At 46.0% G+C, this 21,819-nt stretch overlaps 1 protein-coding gene across 9 annotated transcripts in view; it reads right to left on the reverse strand.

The window, feature by feature from the left end:
• SMC6 (structural maintenance of chromosomes 6) overlaps positions 1 to 21,819 on the reverse strand; it is an 83,180-nt gene that overhangs the window by 17,256 nt on the left and 44,105 nt on the right. For 7 of the 9 annotated variants that reach the window (XM_074991292.1, XM_074991293.1, XM_074991295.1 and 4 more), the window contains exons 21-23: positions 11,482 to 11,619; positions 5,396 to 5,541; positions 120 to 245 (exon numbers count right to left, since the gene is read on the reverse strand). In XM_074991292.1, the coding sequence (XP_074847393.1) occupies positions 120 to 245; positions 5,396 to 5,541; positions 11,482 to 11,619 (410 nt within the window). Of the gene's footprint in view, positions 1 to 116; positions 246 to 4,730; positions 4,887 to 5,395; positions 5,542 to 11,481; positions 11,620 to 21,819 lie in introns of those variants that run through there. The other 2 variants (XR_012645125.1, XR_012645126.1) reach the window with 2 other exon arrangements.

Below are 21,819 nucleotides of genomic sequence, written 5' to 3' on the forward strand. Positions count from 1 at the left end.
GAGTGGCCCTAAGAAATCTTTAAATTTCCCCAGTACACAGAATTTTATGCCAAGTGTTCTTCCATCTGCTCCATCACAGGTATCTGCACTACTAATACAGCAATGAAGATCATGCTCACCTTCTGAACTGCTGATACATTTTGTACCTCTGCGTCATTATTTGATCCAGCAATTTAATAAACTTGTTCAAATTCTTCACTTTACCTTCTGCATCTAGATATTTGTCCTTTGCTTCAAGCAGCTGCCTATTTTATCAGCAAAAAGATTTAATAAATGTCTAGTTAAACTCCAAAGATGCTGTTAGAACTCAAGCAAATTTTCAATGTTTAATTTAAAACCCCACAGAAAACCAAAATTCTCTTTTCAGAAAACAAAAAATAAACAAGCTTACAATCTATTAAGCCATCTCTTTCAAACTAACATGTGCACATAAGCTAAGTTTTCTCTGGAAAAGGGAAAATTTTTAATAAAAATAAACTATTGGGCCATTTCTATATTTCGGGCTGTGTATTACCACACCACTTTCGAAGGAAGTGGCCTGTGTAGAAACAGCCTTGGTGGTTAGAAGAAAAAGGTAAAATTTCTTACCTGATACTTCTCTGCTAATAATATCTCCCATAATTCTGATACATATGTGTTCTTTCCTTCTAGTTTCCTTCCATTCCGATACATGTGGGCTATTCCCTTCCTGTCTTCAGTTTCTAGCACAAAGCTATAGCACAGCTTATGCTAGCCAGATGATTAATTTAAAAGTAAAAACTCAAAAGAATGTTGTTATATGTTATACAATTAAGTGGGTGTTATAGAATATTATAACTTCAGTGCCAACCAGTTAATTGTGTACAGCAGGCTACAGTCTACAAAAGTAACCATCAAAATAAATTTTTGTCCATTGAAAACATCCAAGAAGGGTAGAATTGAGAGAGATATAACTAGCAGAAATGAAGTATCTGGGTGACAGAGTTACCATTCTGCAGCCCATCATTTTTCACAGTTCTCATAGATAGAGACAGCAGACAGCAATGAACAATGAAGTAAGGATGGATAAAGAAAAACAAAATGGATTAAGTGCATTACTGATCATTTTAATGGCAGGATTAGTGGACCTGCAGCATCTTCTAGATCCAGAAGGCTTCTGCTGAGGATAGAAAATACATTTAGAGTGTTTAAAACGTGTTAGCTGGCCAGAGATCAACTGGCTGTCCTGCAGGTGTCTGTGGTGGAAGCACAACTCTTCTGCCCATGAGGCTGCCACTGATCTTGTCGAATGTGACCTGATTCCGTCTGGAACAGGAGACCCTCATGCCTTGTATGCCTCTGAGATACAGATACTTACCCATCTAAGGATAGTTTGTAAACTCTAAGCCCTTGGAACTCCAGATGAAAGGCAATAAACAACAAGCCCAAACTTCTTGTTCATTCTGTACACTTGAGAGGTCTTTAGCTTTCTTTGCTCATCTATGGCATGCCACATCTTCACACTCTGGTGCTGTGGCTTTGGACAGAATATAAGAACAGTCTCTTGTGAGGCATGAAAAGATGAATTCATCTTAGGCAAGAACAATGCTGGATTTCTTACCACCACCTGGTCATCACTGAACCCACAGTGTGGTCTCTGAATGGATAAAGCCACCTGTTCACAGTCTTGTCTGGATGAGATCACGGACAGCACAAAAGGTAACAGTGAGGGCAAGTCCACCTTGTTGAGCAGCTCACCATCTTCTGGCACAGTTCCAGATCCTACTTAAAGACAGATTTTGCTCTGAGAAATCCAAATACCTGAGGATTATCCACCAAAGAAAGAGGGAATCCTACAATCTGCATGCTCCTTATGGCTGACAACTCTTCAAAGAAGTCCAGAATGCCATGAAATCTGATTCAGAGGGAGGAGTAAACCTTTAGTGTAGAAGTTGTTCTGGAGGACAGCAGAGATCCAATCACTTTCAAAGACAGAGCAATACTTCCCCCTCAATAGCCATGCAGTCAGTTGTATAGATGGCTTGGGTGGAAGAATGGACTTTGGAGAAGAATGTCTGATCATTAGTAGTTGCATTGGTGCTCCCAATTTCAATTCTATTAGATCAAAGAAATGCGATCTCCTGTGCTGTTGAGAAGTTGGCATTGTCACCTTTGTGTCTTCTCAACTGATATCCTGAATTGCCTTTACTACAATTGGAAAGGACATGAATGAATACAGCAGATGCTGTAACCATATCTGTGTGAAAGAGCATATGCCCCCATGGGCACTGGATCAACTTCCCTGCAATGCGTTCTTGTAACTGGCAAATAGGTTGACTGTAGCAAGGTCAAACATCTGCAAGATTAGAGTGAAAACTTTCTGAAACAGGCACCACTATAATTAGACAAGTGTCTGCTGAGCCAGCCCATCTCTTGGTTCAGTTATACACATCACTCTTCAGGAAGAAAGGGTCCTTTCTGCCCAATGCCATACTGATATTTGAACACCTTCCTCTCCCTGGTTGTTCAGATAGGCCAAAGATTTATACTATTAAACTGGAACAGAACAAGGTCATACTCTGAATAGCTCTGGAACCTTAGCAGAGCTAGTTTGATTGTGTAGATCCTTTTCCTGGAGTCTGAGGCATCATGTGTTGGTCTGTGGCTTAGATGCACTTCCCACCCCAGCTGACTGACACTGATTGAGTTCCTGCAGGTCTGTAAGGCATATGGGAAGTCCCCCGTGGATATTCTCTAGGACTGTCCATCTGAGAAAAAACAATATTTGGCTCAGAATCCAATCCTGCATGTGTTCGAGAGAACAGTGCCATATTTTTAGTAGAAAGGCCTGAAGATATCTGATAAAAAAACCTTGATCCTGGGGTGATTGCTATACATAATACCAAGAGAACAGATATTTGGGAGACAGTGTCTTATGGCTGGCCTCATACACTTGATTGGCACAGATATCATATGGATAGATGGACCTTTGCTGCAGGAGGATTAAATAGAAAGGAGAGGGACTATTTCAATTTGGCAGCACTTTCTGCCACTATCTTACCCAAGAGGAAAGAGAGCCACATTTGGGATTTCTTTGTTTTGTTCCAGGGAACAAGCCATACACTGTATCTGGATAGGGACCTGAATTCCATGGTGCTACCTGAAAATTACTTTCATTGGGTTATCTGCCATTAAGGTCGTTAGGAAAATTTTCTTAATAGAAGGCCAGAAGTCAGGGTAGGCTCCATTCTTCAGATAATCCAGACAGGATACTGTAATTCACTTGCTAAGTATTATATCTGTCAAGGAGGCTCTATGGGAAGCCGAAGAATCTTTGAAGTCCCTTCTAAGGCTGGTATCCACCTTTCTGTTGGTTGGATCTTTGGAAAAGAAATCCCTTTCAGATGAAAGCACTATCTTTTCTAAATATCACTGCAGCATCTATCTTAGGAATATCAGAAAAACACTTTAGGAGCACTTGAAGCTCATAGTATTTTAGGTACATGCCTATTTGCACATTCAGCCTTGTCTGAAGTTTCTTGGCCTCGGATCAAACTCAAAGGATGGATAGAGGAAAACGGCTTCTCAGATGAGGATTTGGAAAGCAAATATTTGCTTTTAGGCTTGTACTCGGTTTTCTTTTCAGACTGGATCTGGTTTATGGACACAACCTCTCACATGTGATTAATACATCAAGGAGAAAACCCTGGCTGCATTTTTAACTTGTCCTGTTCATAACTAAAACCTCAGAGCTCCCCTTCCTCAGCAGAGGAGGAGCTTCCTGAGTCAGATGACCTTGTACCTTTTCTTGCTCTTCAGTGTTTTGAACAGTGGAATCTGCTGGAGTAAGAATAAAGAAGGTATTTTGCATCCGCATATGGCATTTGTTTGACCACTGCTGAAATACTCTATCCAGTTTTGGTGCTCACAAAGGATGTTGATAAATTGGAGAAGATTCAGAGAAGAGCCATCAAAATGATTAAAGGTTTAGAAAACCTGCCTTATAATGACAGTTTCAAGTTCAATTTTAAAGAAAAGATTAAAGGATCACTTGAACATAGTCTAAGAGTACCTATGTGGGGAACAAATACTTAATTGTCTCTTCAATCCAATAGTATGGTCCATTGGCCAAAAGCTGAAGCTAGACAAACATAAATATAAAATTTTAACTAAAAAAGCAATTAACCATGGGAACATTTGACCAATGGTCAAGGTCGATTTAAATCCATTTTCTAATATGGTCTAAGAATTATTTTCAGTAAATCCTATGGCTTGTGTTATACAGATTAGATTATCAAAATAGTGCCTTCTAGCTACCTATGAAATCGAGATTAAATTTCTTTTTCTAGAAGAGTTCTAGTTCAATTATAAATTATTGGACTTGATTTAAGAATTAGTGAGCCAAGTTGAGTGTCATGCAGGAGATCACATTAGATCAGCAATTCTCAAACTATGGGGCAAACCTCACAAAGGAATTCTGAGAACATGTCAAGGTAAGTGCGAGTGGTAGGTGCCTTTATTTATTTAAAAGGTCTGGCTGTCAACCCCAGGTGGCTGTGCATGGCCTTCTGCACATACCCCATTCAGGAGATCGGGATAAGCAAGGAGTGGAAGACACCTTCCCCACTGCCCAAATTGCTTACCAGAAGACAGCAGGGCTCCAGCTATCAACCTTACGGTGGCAGCAGAAGTGAGGGTGGTAACAGAGTTCTAAGTCTGCTGTGAAATGTGATATTGATAAATACTCTATCACTTCTCATATTGCCACTTACTTCTGTGCTGCTGCTAATGCTGGCTTCAGAGTAAGCCACCCAGACAACAGTCGCTGCGCTCCACTCTGCCTTCAGAGCAGGGTAGTAGTACATGTACTTGGGGTGTGGGCGGGAGCGGGGGGGGAAGGTGGTGGAGCAGGGTTGATCTGCAAACCACTACAGACACAAAGAAGGGGGACCAATCAAATAAGTCTGAGAACCACTGGACTAGATAATCACCTGACTACCTGAATCTAGGAATTCCCCAATGCCAAATATACAAATATCCACAGCAGCTGGCACCACTTAATTCAGTGAGTATGATGGATCCTGTCTAGATAAAAGCCATGCAAAGTGAAGTGGCCAAGTCCCTACCAGAGCAACAAACAAAGCAAATAGTTCCTTACACCACTCTTCCTGTTTTTATCCCATTGCATATAAAATTAGAAATTGCATAACTGTTCTGTGATAGGGGTCACGTTTTATTAAGCTTCTCTGGAAGACACAGCACTACATTTGGCAGCTGCTGAAATAATGCAATAAGCAGCCAAATATATTTAAGTCTATGACTACTCCATATTTTAAGAAAAGTGCCTGTCATATTAGACTTATTAAAAAGTTTGCTGCTAATTAAAATGAAACAATCATTCTACCCACCGCCCCCCAAATATGCAGACATTGTTTACTTTAATATTTCTTCTCTGTTTCCATGATGATCTCTTTCTGAATTTATCTTGTCCCTTAAGCGATTCATTTCTGTATCAAGACTCTTGACGGTTCTGTTGACTTCTATCCGTTCCGGGTAGATTTGTGTGGCCTGTGCAATCCTTTCCTAAGGAGAAGTTTAAAATGTTGAAAAATACTACACATTTGTTTATTTACATCTTCCCTTCTGTTGTTAATATGTGAAAAGTAGTAAGAGAAAAATTCTGGAGTTCATGACTTTTCCATTCTGGACTTCAGACACTGTTATAGCAGGACGTTACAGGACTAAACTCTGTTTTTCATTTCAGGCCACCAGAAAAAAAAATGTCCACAGGTGTAGGAACACTCCAGCAACCAATTATTAGTATTAAAACAACCTGATCCAATTTATTAAAACTGTCTATGTCTAAAACTCCTTTCAGAAAAAAATTTCAAGTTATATTCTAGTCATTTGCCAGACTACCAACATGGATGGATTTCAGAGAGAAGCAGCTAAAAGAAAGAAAATGATCAAATAATAAATTTATCCTTTTGTTGCAAAGCTTCTCTAGCCTTTAATTATTCATGGGAAGTATTAAGATAGGGAAGGAAAGAATAAATTTAATTATTAAAGCAGACATGTAGCAACTTAGCCCTTAAGGTGCTACAGGATTACTGGGTGTTTGTGAAGCCACAGACTAACACAGCAAACCCTCTGAGACTATTATAGCAGAATAATTTAGATAGAAGTTCCCCTCATACAAACCAAGAACTCTATGAGCTAAGGGGCTATGTGAAAAATCAACCCATGGAACACCTTCTTTCTAAAGAATGTCTCTGCAGAGAAATGGAAAAATTCACAAATCTTCCCCAAAAGGAACTTACAGCCTCCCTCACCCCTGTTTCTAGGATCGTATGTGGACAGCTATCTGAGATGCCTAGCAGGCCAGCTACTACAATTTCAAGATTGTTTCAGGCAGAAGTGTAAGGTCTTGGCATTTGGACAGAATAGGATGAAAAGATACATATGAACTTCAAATACTTGAGATACAGCTTTGGTAGTCAAGGAATGCCAATTTATGCCACACCTTCTACAGGTTAGAATAAAATGGTGGGAGAACTATTTCCCAATAATTGCATAAAAGGGAATTTATGGTGAACTGAAAAGTTTCTGATGCTATATGCATTCCTTCTCTTTTTGGCAGTCATTCGATAATGAGTAGAATGTCTTCATGTCACCCTTCTATTTGCAAGTCCATTAATGGCTGATCAGTCTGATTCTGGTGCCACAGGTCTTATCACAGAAGGGACAGGTGTTGGTAGCTGTTGGAGAGATGCGGGGCAGTTTTTGATGGTCTTTTCTTCTCACCATCTTTCCTCATCGGCACTGCAGCAGGACACCTCAAATTGCGCAACCCACTCACAGATTACTGCTCGCCACTGGGGACGGTCCTGGGCAAGGTTCTCTCAAGTGTTGACACCAATGCCACCCTTTCATTTCTGTATTCAGCATGTACTTATGTCACTTCCTCTGGCCTCCAAAGCAACTCTATCCTTCCTTCAACTCTGAAAACAGAATCTGTTTTGGGGGGCACTGATCAGACATCCAAACCACATGGACTATTCCAACAAAGTTGTTGGTGAATGGCAATAGCTTCAATGCTGGTCCTGTTTGACTCTTCCAGGATGCTACTGTTCGCATGCCTATCCTCCCAAGAGATATTTAGGATTCTCCTGAGGCAGCATTGACAATATTGATCAAGTGCCTTCAAAATGATGATTGTACATTGCCCAGGTTTCACACACCTACAGTAGCACTGGAATAACCACTGTATGGTATATAAGGAGATTTGTGCCAGTTTTCCAGCTCCCTTTGTCTCAGTTTGGCAAAAGCAGAGCCTGCACAGCTTAGACAATGCCAGATTTCTGTGCTAATGTCGACTTTAGTGGAAAGATTACTTCCAGGGTACAGGAAATGCTCCACGTTTTCCAGCAGTTCTCAGTTGACTTCAATAGAAGGTACAGCAGATTATCCCACTGGCGACGGTTGGTGGAGCACCTTGGTCTTTTTGACATTCAGTTTGATGCAGAGATTCTCATGTGCTTTGGTGAAAGCACCAAAGATGGTCTGAAGGGCTCCGGGACAAAGAGCAGTGACCATGTTGTCATCCGTTATTGGAGCTTCATGGTCAAGGTCATGAGGATCTTGACTTTAGCCTCCAGTCTCTTGAGACTGAAAAGCTTCCCATTCATTTTGCAGACAAACTTCACACCATCTGGAAGCTTGCTATCAACGAGGTGAAGGGTCATGCAGACAAAGAGGCAGAACAATGATGGCATAATGATGCAGCCTTTTTTGCTCCCCTTTTGACCTCAAAGGGGTCACTTTGGGCTCCACTGCTGCTCAATACTGTGGCAGTCATGTTGTAATTAAACACCCTATAGATGCTAGTGAATCTTTGGGGGCAGCTGATCATTGAACAGATGGCCCACGGGACACTATGACTAATTAAGTTGAATGCTTTGGTTAATCAATGAAACTCATATAAAAGTCTTGATTTTGTTCACAAACACTTTTTATGCAGTTGCTGGACAGCGAAGATCATGTCCGCTGTTCCTCAAAATGGTTGGAAGCCACACAGATTCTGGGAAAATTTCTTCTGAGGGGGGTAGGAGTAGGTATGCAAGGATTCAAGCTAAGGTTTTCCCTGCTGTTGCCAGGAGGGAGATGCCATGATAGTTTCCACAGTCTGACCTCTCATTCTTCTTGAAGAGAAGTCTCTGAACTCTCATGACATCTGCTCTCTTTCACAGATCTGGAGAAGCAGGAGGTGGACTTGTTTGTCGAGGTCTGGCCCACTTTCTTTGAAGACTCTGGCGAGGATTCTAGTCCTGGTGCCTTGTTGCACTTGATCACTTTGAACCTCATTCAGGAGAGGAAGTGTTACAAAATCACCCCTAGGCAGCTGCTGAGGAAGATGATCTAGGGCTTCTAGGACCATGGTGCAGGTGTGGTTCAAGAGCTCATTATGGTGCTTCTTCCAGAGAGAAGCAATGGCTCCACTGTCTTTCAAGAGCGGGGTACCATCCTTTGATCTCAGGGGACAGATTCCACAGATTCCATGGTTTTTCAGTCCATAAACAGTTTTGGTGACACTGAAAAATCTTCTTGTATTGTTGATGCCTGCAAGATGTTGGCATTCTTGTGCCTTCTCAGCCCACCACTGGTTTTTCAGACTCCTTGTTTTATACTGGACTTTTGCCTTGGCAAGCGCTTCTTTGTTGTGCAGTTGACGTTAGTTTGCTAAGTCCTAAAGGCTTTCCTTTTCACCTCAACCAGGCATTCAATTTCCAGATCATTCTCAAACTAGTCCTGATGCTTCCTGGACTGGTAGCCAATGGTTTCTCCACAAGCTCCAGTGATGGTATTTTTTTTAACTGACACCAGCGTTCTTCCACATCTTCAGGATGTACTGTCGGCAGCTTCCTTTGGAGCACTATCTGGAAGTTATTTCATCTGATGCAGTGCTTCAAGCTTTTTATGTTGATCTTGTGTTGGATTAGTTTCCTCTGAGTTCTCCATTTTGTGATAGTCCTATTTATCACTGTGGATCAAATAAGGCAGTGATCAGTCCAGCAGTCACCAGCACTAGTAATTACACATGTGAGAAGGAGATCACACCAGTTCCAAGAGTAGATGATATAGGTGCCAATGCTTCGATGGAGGATACTGCCATGAGGTCTTAATTTGTTTTTCTGGTGGAAGAGGGCTGTTCATGATGACAGACTTGTGTTCTGCACGTCGTGAGAAGGAGCACTCCATTGGAGTTGCTATTGATGACTCTTTTGCCGATGGTAGTCTGCCAGAGGTCCACATCTCTTCTGGACCTACCAGAACTTCAGATAGCATCTTTGTCAGCTCATTCTTGATGGCAAATCCTACTCAATGAATTCATTTTTCTTCCTTTGGGGGTCCTTTCCACAAAAAGGTGTACCCTCTATCTTCTTCTCTTAGTTCTTCTGGTTTGTGTGTTTCTGTCAAGGCTGCAATATCAATGTCAACTTGTCACAGCTCGTGGGCAATAATCGCTGTGCATCCTCTGGGTTGCCCATTGGCTGGGTTGTCCATTAGAGTCCAAATTTTCCATGTTTCAAAATTCACCATTTAATTTTGACTGCACAGAGGCGAACCCACTGGATGCGGTTATCCAGTCAGGAGGGCTGAGGTTGACTACACTCATGGAACCTTTTCTAATCCCCTCCCTTCGTGGGTGAGTAGAGCAGATCCTAAATAGGGATGCTCAGTCATGGACTGTTCTATGACTTCAGCCCCTAAAACGGAACAACTGATAAACACATCCACTGTCTACATGCTGGTCCATGACTAAAAGCTTCCAGATTTCCAAATCGTGCTCCCATCACCATTTGCTAGTCACTGTAGGGCTTAAATTTAAGAAAGTTGTACATAGGAAGGCACCTGTCAGACCACGGATATTGCCGTATGAGAGGGTACCAGATTTGAGAGGTGCAACCTGCAGTAGATTAGCGGGGCATGATTTCCCTTTACAAAACGCATGTTGATTCCCTCCCCAACAAATCATGTTGATCTGTCTGACGCTTCTGTTCTTTATTACAGTTTCAACCAATTTGTCCTGTACTGAAGATAGGCTTACAAGCCTTTGACAGGATTACCTCTGGAGCTTTATTAACATTTATTTAAATACAGAAATTGGTGTCATAGGAGCTATCCTTCAATTTTCTGGTAGAGACATTGATTAAAATGATAGGTTACACACTGCAGTTAGCAGTCCTGCAATTTCATTTTTGATTTGTCAGATTTCTTCAGTGACTACCATGTGGTCCTGGTGACTTATTACTGTTTAATTTAGCAGTTTGTTCCAAAATTTCCTTTAATGACACTCAACTGGAACATGTCCTTAGATCTGTTATCTAAAAAGAACCACTCATATTTGGGAATCTATTTTACATCCTCAGCCATGAAGACCAAAGAAAAGAATTCATTAAGGGTTTGTCTACACTTCCACAAAGATCAGCCTAGTCAGGGTTGATCTTCCAGTGTTCAATTTTGGGTGTCTGGTAAAGATGCACAAAATCGACCTCTCTGGGGTCAGCAGTCAACTCCTGTACTCCTCTGTATAGCAAGGAGTAAAGGATGTCGACGGGAGAAATGTTCTCATTGACCTTTCTTAGCGAAGGCAGTCAAATAAGTTGATTTCTGATAAATTAATTCTAGCTACACAATTGCCAGAGCTAAAATTGCACATCTGAAATAGACTGTCAGGTCTAGCGTAGACCTGCCCTTAGTTTCTCTGCAATAGCCTTATCATCCTTGAGTGCTCCTTTACTGTCTTGATCATGCAGATGCCTAGCTATATAGTAGATTTCATGCTTCTGAAGTACTCAATTTTTATTTTTACCTTTGCTTTTTAATTTAATCTGGTGCTTTCTTTGCTGCTCTGTCATGCCTCTAAAGAGCAGCAGAGCCCAAAGGGAGATGTATTAGGGAAAGCTTAGAGACAGAGAGTGGAGAGAGAAAGAGTGTTAAATCCAGAAAGATTAACAGATATGAGGGAGAATATTGCTCCTTCTGCCAAGGATAAAAGTTTCAGTTCAGAAAAGTTAAAATTGGAGGAGGGAAGACAGAAGCAAAAGAAACCACAACTGTCTGCGGTGGCAGTGTGCGAGAGTGGAGTAGCTGTGAGTAGCAGAGACAAGGGAACAGCCCCAATGTCCAGAACTGTGAGAGATGGCAAGCTGCAGAAAGACTTAAGTTAATTGGTAGGCTTAAAAGCACAATAATGTTTCATTGAGACACACAACAGCAGCAAACCAGACCCCATACACTTACAAGTTCTTTTTTACTTCACCTAGCTATCAATGCTTAAAGATAACTAAAATACAGATAACAGTACTCAAGACAGATTTCTTGGGTACTTGGGGTCAGAGCAAGGGACTATAAGACTAGTTCTAAGATAACAAAGGTGTCACTTACCAGCAGGGACACGTGATTGTCCAAGTAATAAATGCACAACTTCTATTCCCTATAAATTGTCAAAAACCCTCATACCTTTAATTCCTTTTCTTTAGCAGCTAGCTGTTCTTTAAGTTTTTTTATGGATGCCAAATGCTCTTTGTGTTTCTCTTCATAGTGCTGCCAGTGGTGTTTACTCTTTTCCACTTCCAGGTCTGCTTGGTTTAATTCATCCTGTGGGGAGCAAATTAAAAAGTCACATTTAAACTGATTGTAGGAGATTTGTGAGCAACTCCCCGAAATGTACCAACTTAAAATGGGGTAGTTTAATCACTTTGCTAATAGTTTGTAGATTTTCACATTTAATAATGTCACTCTCTCTGAACTCCAGTGGCAGGAACAGACTCAGTTCTGGGAAAAGAATAATAGAATGCCTCATATTGCTCCACTGCCCCACCGGTAACATTTAGGGGCTGCATATGGTCTCTAAAGGAATACAGTAATCCCTCCATTTTAATAGACTAATGGGGAGAGGGATGTCTGTTAAGTACAGAAGTCTGTTAAATTGGAACAGTCTGTATATTTGCAACTATCCTCCACCCACAGGCTCCCCAACTCTCCTTCCTCTCTCCAAATAAATGCCGGCAACTCAGAGAGCTGCCAGAGCCATTGCCACCACTGAAACCACTAAGGTCAGAGGGGCTGCCTCCACAGCGGGGTGCAATGGAGAAGCTGCATGCTCCTCCCACCAGGAGTAGGGTGTGTACACAAGTGCCACCTGCCCACATGTATGCACACCACCCTTGGTGGGACAAGCACAGAGCGGCCTGAGCAGTGGCTCCTCTGGCCCCAGAGGTGGGCCCAGCTGCAGGCACACAAGAGAATTTGCTGGACCATGGAAGGTCAATATTTTCTAGCACATTACCAACACTTCCATTGTTTACTGGGCTCTTGAGTGTGATGGGGTTCAGAGGTCCCCAAGCACTGCACCCCGTCTGCAGCCATTAGCGACTCTCACTCAGCAGGTAGAACAGGAAGTTTATTAGGTGACAGAGGAATACTTTCTCACAGAAGAGTCAGTGCAGCAATCAGAGACAGTCATTCCAACCCATCCTGGGGGAGAGGAGCCCAAGGGGTACCCCTCTAGGGTGTAGCTTCCCCCCTCGCCAGGCAGGCTCCCTCTACCCCCACCTTCTCACTGCTGCCCCAAATTCAAAACCCTCTCAGCTCCTCCCTGCTCTTTGTTCAGGGCAGAGGTGTAACCTGCCAGCTTAGGTTACAGCCCCAGGGGGTCATCCTTAGCCGCTGGGAGCTGCTCTGCCTGTCTCACACACATCCAGCCTGACTCTCACATGCACTCCCCCCATTTCATCACATCTCTTAGAAGACATTTAGGGATAAATTATATCTAAACAACAGCACAGAACACTGAAAGCCAGGACTGGTGTCTATAAACCAATTTCAGGGGACCATAGGAAACTTGGCCACACCCATCGTAAGTGGTCATCCCTCTAACTGAAATCATGCTGGATTACCAATGTTGCTGGATGACAGAGTTCCAGATTAGGAGAGGTTTAACCTGTACTGAATTTCATCCATCATTCAGCTGGCCACAATCTTCTAGCTTCAAGTTTCCCTTTGAAATTTCTAGTATTCATCTGTAGTCTTGAGTAACCAAAACTGTGTATGTAAATTCCACCACTTCACCTTGAGCTCCTTTTTGCAGTATAAACTATAAACATCAGAGTTTGAGGAGGCATGCTCAGGATAAGACCATTATTACATAAAGGGAGAAAAAAAAAAACAGAAAATGGCAGAAAAAGCTTAATGACTTCATGTTTTTGATTTTCACCAAGAAGGCTGATAGTGAGTGGACACCTAACACAGTGAATGCCAGTAAAACTGAGCTAGGTTGAAAGGGTAAAATAGGAAAAGAACAAATTAAAGAATACTTAGACAAATGAGATGTCAAAGTCACCAGAGCCTGATTAAGGATATATCTGAGCCATTAGCGATAAAGTTTAAAAAGTCAAAGATTGGAAATATTTCAGAAGACTGGAAAACAATAAATGTATAAAGAGGGAAGTAAACACAACCTAGGGAATTACACCAGTCAGTTTAACTGCTATACTTGGAAAAATAAATGGAACAAATAATTAAGGAATCAATTTTCAAACAAACATTCAAATAACCAGTTTTTTTTGCATTTCCTCACAGGCAAACTTTTCTAAACCTTGCATCATTTTTTGCTGTGTATCCTGGGACTGTCTCCAATTTGTCCTCACATTTCTTAAATTGTCAGAAGGTGAAAACAATACCCCAAAATGAAACCTTACCAAACTCCAAGTAAGGCAAAACAATAACCTTTATTTTCTTACAATGCTCCTGTTAAAAACCACAGTATTAGTCATTTTGACATCATTGTATTGTTGGATCCTATTCAATCTGTGACACCTAGCACTTTGGCCTTTTTCAGCAGCGTTGTTACTTAGCCTCCTCTATCCCATTTTGAAATGCTGAATTCAATTTTTCTTTCCTAATGGTAGGATTTTAAAAGACAGGTTACTCACCGTAGTAACGGTGGTTCTTCGAGATGTGTCCCTGTGGGTGCTCCACAATAGGTGTCGGGCTTGCCCGGCGCCGCAGATCGGATCTTCCAAGCAGTTTCTGCCGGACCGCGCATGCGCCGGCGCATGCCGCTCCCTTGCGCGCGATCCGGTCCCCGCCAGTTCCTCGACCAACGGCCTCGGATGCCCCTGCAAAACACTAACAGAGATCCGAAGCGGGGAGAATGGGCGGGTAGTGGAGCACCCACGGGGACACATCTTGAAGAACCACCATTACTACGGTGAGTAACCTGTCTTTCTTCTTCGAGTGTCCCCGTGGGTGCTCCACAGTAGGTGACTACCCAGCAGTAACCCAAGATAGGAGGTGGGCAATCGGATTATGTGCAGCTTGTCCCCAAGAGGACCGCTGTAGAGAGACGGGTATCCTCTTGGAATACCCTGTGAAGGGCGTAATGTTTGGCGAAGGTGTCATAGGATGACCAGGTCGCCGCTCTGCAAATGTCTTTTAATGCAACGCCCTTGAAAAAGGCTGTTGATGCTGCCACCGCCCTAGTGGAATGAGCCCTGGGCGTGGCCAGTAAAGGAGTCTTTGAGTTCGTAGGACATTTTTATGCAGGATACAATGTGCTTTGAGATTCTCTGCGAGGAGAGACCTTCTCCTTTTGATTTGGGAGCGAGGGAGACTAGGAGTCTATCCATTTCCCAGAATGACTCGGTCCTGTCTACGTAGAAGGCTAGCGCCCTCCTCACGTCCAGGAGGTATAGGCGCGCCTCTTCGTTGGAGTTATGAGGCTTTGGATAAAACGAGGGTAGAACAATAGGTTCGTTAATGTGAAACTCAGAAGAAACTTTGGGAACAAAGGCTGGATGCAGCCGTATGGTTACCGCCTCCTTGGAAAAAACAGTGCAGCGTGGCGTTGCCATGACTGCCGCAAGCTCGCTCACCCTACGAGCTGACGTAATTGCAAGAAGAAAGGTCGTCTTTATTGTAAGGAGGCGGAGGGGGACCGTGGCCAAGGGCTCGAACGGTGGTCCCATTAGCGTGGTAAGCACCAGGTCCAAGTTCCACGAAGGTGGAATCGGTTTCCGAGGGGGGTATAGGTTTACCAACCCTTTGAGGAACCTGGTAACCATAGGATGGGCGAACACCGTGTGCCCTTCCTCCTCGTGCCTGAACGCCGAGATGGCGGCAAGGTGGACCTTCAACGAGGATAGCGAGAGTCCTCCTCTCTTGAGGTCCAGTAAATACTCTAGTATTGTAGGTATAGGCACCAAAAGGGGGGCCAGCTGTTTGGTAGAACACCAAGCCGTGAAGCGAGTCCATTTCTGCTTGTAGGTCTTCCTGGTGGAAGTCCTCCTGCTACTTTCTAGGACTTGCTGCACTTCCTCTGTGCATGTGCTCTCTAGGGAGCTGAGCCATGGATTAACCACGCTTGTAGTCGCAGGCTTTGGGGGTATGGGTGCACTATGGACCCCTGGGCTTGCGTGAGCAGATCCGGCGCCACCGGAAGAGGCATCGGTGGACGGTCCGACATGCGCAGGAGTAGGGGGAACCACTGTTGTCGATCCCACGTTGGGACTATCAGGATCATCCGGGCCCCTTCCCTCCTGGCTTTCTGCAAGACTTTGTGGATCAGCACTGTGGGAGGAAAAGCATAAAGCAGGGGGCCCCTCCACGGGATCGCGAACGCGTCCCCCAGGGACCCCCATCCCAGTCCTGCCCTGGCGCAGAATCATGGGCACCTCTTGTTGTGCTGAGTGGCAAACAGGTCTATCTGGGGAAAACCCCATACGTGGAAAATCGGCCGTAGCAGATCGGGACGGATCTGCCACTCGTGTGTGAGTGCAAAATGCCTGCTCAGCAGGTCTGCCTTCACATTGTGCGCACCTGGCAAGTATGAGGCTTTCAAGATTATGTTGTTGGCGATGCACCAGTTCCATAAGCGGACTGCTTCCGCACATAAGGCACGGGATCGAGCTCCTCCTTGCCTGTTTATATAAAACATGGTGGAGGTATTGTCTGTACTGATCCCGACGACTTTGCCTTGTATATGGTCTCGAAAGAGTCTGCAGGCGTTGAACACTGCTCTGAGCTCCAGTATATTTATGTGTAGTGACTGCTCCGTGGATGACCACAGTCCTTGAGTCACCTCTTTGCCCATGTGCGCTCCCCACCCTATGAGGAGAGGCATCTGTAGTGAGAAAAACCGATATTTGTGGCTGGTGGAAGGGTACCCCTGTTAGCAAGTTCCTGGGGTTTACCCACCATTGGAGGGATTTGCGCACCTCCGGTGTGGGCGACACCACCCTGTGAACGGCGTGTACTGCCGGTTTGTATACGCTCGCCAGCCAGTGCTGCATGCTGCGCATGTGCAACCTGGCGTTCTGTACTACAAACGTCGCCGCTGCCATGTGGCCCAGCAGCTGTAAGCACATCAAGACCGGCACCGGAGGGCTCAAGGTGATGACCTGCACGAGGGAGCCGATGGCCCGAAAGCGAGCCTCTGGTAGATATACTCTCGCTGTAACAGAGTTTATGCGAGCCCCTATGAACGCTATGTCCTGTGTGGGGTCTATTTTTGATTTTGCCAGATTGATAACCAGGCCGAGTGAAGAGAACGTGTTTGCTGTGACGCGTATCATGCGTAGTACCTCCCCCTTCGAGGCCCCTTTGAACAGGCAGTCGTCCAGATACGGGAATATAAATACCCCCTGTCTGTGCAGGTAGGCTGACACCACCGCCAAGGTCTTGGTGAAGACTCTGGGGGCCGAGGAGAGGCCAAACGGTAGGACCTTGTACTGGAAGTGTTCGTTGCCTACCATGAACCGGAGGAATCGCCGGTGAGCCGGATGGATAGTTATGTGGAAGTACGCGTCTTGTAAATCGAGGGCTGCGAACCAGTCTCCATCGTCCAGTGCTGTAAGGATGAAGGCGATTGTGATCATCCGAAAGCGTTGCTTGCGCAGGTACCGGTTGAGGCCGCGAAGATCTAAGATGGGCCTCCAGCCTCCTGTCTTTTTCTCCGTGAGGAAGTACCTCGAGTAGAACCCTTTTCCTTGCAGTTGCTCCGGCACTCTTTCCACTGCCCCTATGAGCATGAGATGGTCTACCTCCTGCTTGAGCCTCGCTACTTGGGAGGCCTCCTGGAGGCGGGGCCTGGGTGGAGGTCGTGGCGGTGGGAGCGACTGGAAGGGGATGGTGTACCCCGTGGCTATGATCTCCAGCACCCATTTGTCTGTGGTGATCCTTTGCCACCGGTCGTAGAATGGTCGGAGGCGATGGTGGAATAGCCGCTTCGGATGACCTTGTGCGATGGTAGTGATGGCGCAGCCCTGGATCTGTGTGTCAAACTTGTGGCCTTTGGCCCTGCCCCGAGGACGCACGGCTCTGTTGGGAACGTCGCCTGGGAGTTCTGTACTGCTGGTGCTGTTGCTGTCGCCCTTGCTCGTAACCCCTGTGGTACTGGGGACGCTGTTGCTGGTACTGGCACCGTCTTTGTTGAGGGTAGTACTTTTTCTTTTTGTATGGAGGGGTGTAAATCCCCAGGGTCCCGAGTGTGGCTCTTGAATCTTTACTGGAATGAAGGACCGAGTCAGTTGATTCAGCAAACAGCTTCTGCGAGTCGAAGGGAAGGTCAACTATCTTCACCTGCAGATCCCTCGGTATACCCGAAGTCTGGAGCCAGGACTCCCTTCGCATCACCACTGCCATAGCTGTGGAACGTGCTGCTGTGTCCGCAACGTCCAGGGCGATCTGAACTCCCGTCCTCGAGGCCGCGTAGCCTTCTTGCACGATGGCCTTGAGCACCGGCTTTTTGTCCTCTGGAAGCGAGTCCATGAGGGAGGTTAACCTAGAATAGTTGTTGAAATTATGGTTCGCTAAGTGCGCTGCGTAATTTGCCATTCACAACATTAGAGTGGAGGAGGAGTAGACCTTTCTGCCGAACAGCTCTAGCTTCTTGGCATCTTTGTCTGTTCCCCCTGTCCTGAATTGAGATGTCTTTGATCTTTGTTGCGACGACTCCACCACCAAGGAATTTGGCTGTGGGTGGCTGAACAGGAACTCCATGCCCTTCGCCGGCACGAAGTATTTCTTATCCGCTCTCTTGTGGACAGGCGGAATAGTCGCAGGGGTCTGCCATATCATAGTGGCGGACTCCAAGATTGCTTCATCAAGCGGTATTGCTACTTTGGAGGAGGCCGGAGGTCTCAGATTTTTGAGGAGCTTATGGTGTTTCTCTTGCACCTCTGCTGTCTGGATGCCTTGCGTGAAGGCCACCCTCTTAAAAAGCTCTTGAAACTGTTTGAGATCGTCCGGGGGATGGACGTCCCCCGGGGCCGTAGCCTCGTCTGGGGAGGAGAGCGAGGAACCGCTGGGGTACGTCTCTCTGGACCCTTCCGGTTCCTGTTGGTGATGGTACACCCTCTCACTAGAGGTTTGCGAGGGAAAATCTCGGGGTTCCATAACCAGTCCCCCCTGAGATGCTTGAGTCTCTGTCCCCAGTCGCAATTGCCCTCGGGGATACGCGATCGTCTGTGGGGATCTTTCCCTAGTAGATTGCCGATGGTGTCTATGCCCCGCGTGATAGGGGCGCCCATGGCAGTATAGGCGCTGTTCTTGGGAAGGTGACCTAGACCACTCCCTTGGTGCATACCCTCTGCGTCTGGGGGAGCGAGATCGTCGAGAGATCTGGGACGCTGGAGAGAGCGATTTTGAATAGTATTCCAGCGGTTCAAACCCCAGGAAGGGTGAAGGTGGTCCCAGCCAGGGTGAGGCTGGTTGCAAAAATGGAGACGGGGGCTCCAGGTAGGCTAGGGGGGACCCCTGCCTTCTAGTTGGAGTCTACAACATAAGCGGAGGGCTGTGGGAAAGCAACTCCACAGCCCTGTCTGGAGAGGGGCTGCGATGCCTCGTCTTGTGTGCAGCCTTCCCCCTCCCTGGAGGAGGTAACTCCGCCCCTTGATGTGTAGGGGATCTCTGCCCTGTCCGCGCCGTGCTCGGCACGCTCGAGGGCGGTGCCGCACGTGCGGTGTCCTCCGGTGCCTGCAGGCTGCGTGCCTGCGCGCTCTGCACCACTGGTTCCCCGGGGGTCGGTGCTGCTGCTTGCGGTGCCACCAGTACTGGCGCTTGCTTAGCCGCCGCCCTGCCTGCGGTGCGGGGCGGCTGCTTGATTATCGGAGGCTGAGCCGCTGCCACGTGGCTCTCCGTGCCGCCGCTGATCAGCTGTTGCTGCGGCTGGGGGCTGCTCGCTCCTCCCGTCCCGCTCGCTGTTGCTGCCGGCAGGGATCGGGCTGGGGAGGCTTTCCTCCGTTTTTGCGCTGATGGGGTGAGGGAGGCAGCTTTCCTTTTATGGGCCCCAGAGGGTCCCTCCTGCTGCGGCCGCTCCGGCACGTCTGGCTGGAGGGCCTTGTCGAAGAGCAGCATTTTAAGCCGCATCTCCCTGTCCCTCCTTGCTCTGGCTGTTAGTTTTGCACAGAAGGAGCATTTCTGTGCAACATGGGACTCCCCAAGGCACCTTATGCATAGACTGTGCCCATCAGACGCTGGCATTGCCTCTTGGCAGGACTCACATTTCTTAAATCCTGAAGAGGACATTGTTGGTGAGTCTTTCAGTTGTTAAACGGGTACTTAGCACCTTCTCTGTGCTGTTTTCCCCTTCTGATAGCCTGCCGCAGCAGGAGGGCTGATGGCCCTATGCTCCTGGCCTCCGGCGCTTGTTACTGGGACTGGACTGAAAGCTGTCCCGCTTGCTGTTTGTTTGTTTGTTTGTTTGTTTGTTTTTTGAAAAATAACAACCGGCTAACTTGCAGTAGCCTAAGAACTTGAAAACTTTAAAGAAAAACAGTTAAAGCCTATTGAATATGCTAACTTGGCCTTAGCCTAGTCGGATTCCGTCTGCAGCCGACGGCGGTTAAGAGGAACTGGCGGGGACCGGATCGCGCACATGGCCAGGAGCGCGCAAGGGAGCGGCGCGCGCCGGCGCATGCGCGGTCCGGCAGAAACTGCTTGGAAGATCCAATCTGCGGCGCCGGGCAAGCCCGACACCTATTGTGGAGCACCCACGGGGACACTCGAAGAAGAACTTACTGTTACTGAATTTCACCCTGCTCAAATCAATGGGAGAATTTAAGTTCACTGACCTCTAAAGCATTTGTAAACCCTCCCAGCTTAGAATTATCCTCAACATTTTATGAAAATACTCTCTATTACATTGAGGTCCTTAACAAAAATACTGAATAGTACTAGATCCAGCACTCCCCTGCAAGAGCCCACTAAATACTTCCTCCAGGCTTCACAGCAACTTATTCTGAGTATGATTGTTCAGACAATAACTTAACTTAAGAGTTGCATTTCCCTAGTTTGCTTATGAAAATGACATACAGGACTGCATCAAGTGCCTCACTAAAACCACCGGCACATATAAGGTAGTATGAAGTGACCGGAATAATGGAGACTTGGTGAGATGACTCACATAACTGGAGCACTGTCATGGAAGGGAATAAACTGTACAGTAAGGACAGGCAGGGGAGAAGAGGAGGAGGAGCTGTGATGTATGTGAGACAGCAGTATGATTGCCCAGAGCTCCAGTAAATGGAGGGAGAAAAGCTAGTTGAGAGTCTGAGTTAAACTTTGAAGCAGAAGCAACAGAGGTGATGGTTTGAGTGGTGGCTGCTATAGGCCACCAGATCAGATAGATGAGGTAGACAAGGATTTCTTCAGATAACTAAGGCTGGGTCTACACTTGCGCCCAACTTTGAAGGGGGCATGGTAATCAAGGCAACGGGAGATTACTAATGAATTGCTGCAGTGAATACACAGCACTTCATAAGGCTAATTTTCCCCCGCGGCAACTTCAAAGAGTCAAACTTCAAAGTGCCGGCACGCGTGTAGCCATGGGCACTTCAAAGTGCCTGTGCTACTTCGAAGTCCCTTTACTGCTCAAAGTTTTGACACTTTGAAGTTCCCACAGGGGAAAATTAGCCTTGAGTTATGTGAAGGCTGTGTTTCTACAACCCCCACGTAACTCGAATTATCGTGCAAGTCAAGGGGAGACAAGAACCAGGGGCAGCAATGGCTCTGGGCTCCCCTCCACTCCTTGGAGCCAGGAAACTAACCAAGGCTGCTGCTCTGCTCAGTTTCCCAGCTCTGCAAGGTGAGGGGAGCTGGTAAGCCAGGCTGCCACCTGGATCCCAGCTCCCTGACACTCCATGGACTGGGAAACCACTCCTGCAGGGATAGTAGCCTGACTCACAGCTGCCATCCCTGACAGGACCAGGAAGCCTTTCCCGCTCCTGTCAGAGATGGCAGTCGCGTTAACCCAAGATACATGCAACTGACAGGTTTACTGTATTTAGAAAAGCTAGACACGCACAAAGCCATGAGTCTGGATTTAATGCATCCAAAGGTGCTGGGTGAATTGGCAGATGTCACTGCAGAGCCTTTGGCTATTATCTTTGAAAACCCATGGAGATGGGGAGAGGTCCCAGATGAATGGAAAAAGGCTAATGTAGTGCACATCTTTAAAAAGGGAAAAAGGACAATCTGGGGAACTATAGACTGGTCAGTCTTACCTCAGTCTCTGGAAAAACCATGGAAGGGAACCTCCCATAATCTATTTTGAAGCACTTGGAAGAGGGGAAAGTAATCAAGAGTAATCAGCATGAATTCACCAAGGGCAGGCCATGCCTGACCAATCTGATTAGCTTCTGTGATGAGGTAACTGGCTCTGTGGATATGGGGAAGTCAATGGATGAGCTATACCTGGACTCTAGCAAAGCTTTTGACACCATCTCCCACAACTTACTTGCCCATAAGTTAAGGAAGTATGGATTGGATACAGGGACTGTAAGATGGATAGAAAGCTGG

Source organism: Carettochelys insculpta, chromosome 3 (assembly GCF_033958435.1).
Source record: "Carettochelys insculpta isolate YL-2023 chromosome 3, ASM3395843v1, whole genome shotgun sequence".
In the NCBI taxonomy this organism is placed as follows: Eukaryota; Metazoa; Chordata; order Testudines; family Carettochelyidae; genus Carettochelys; species Carettochelys insculpta.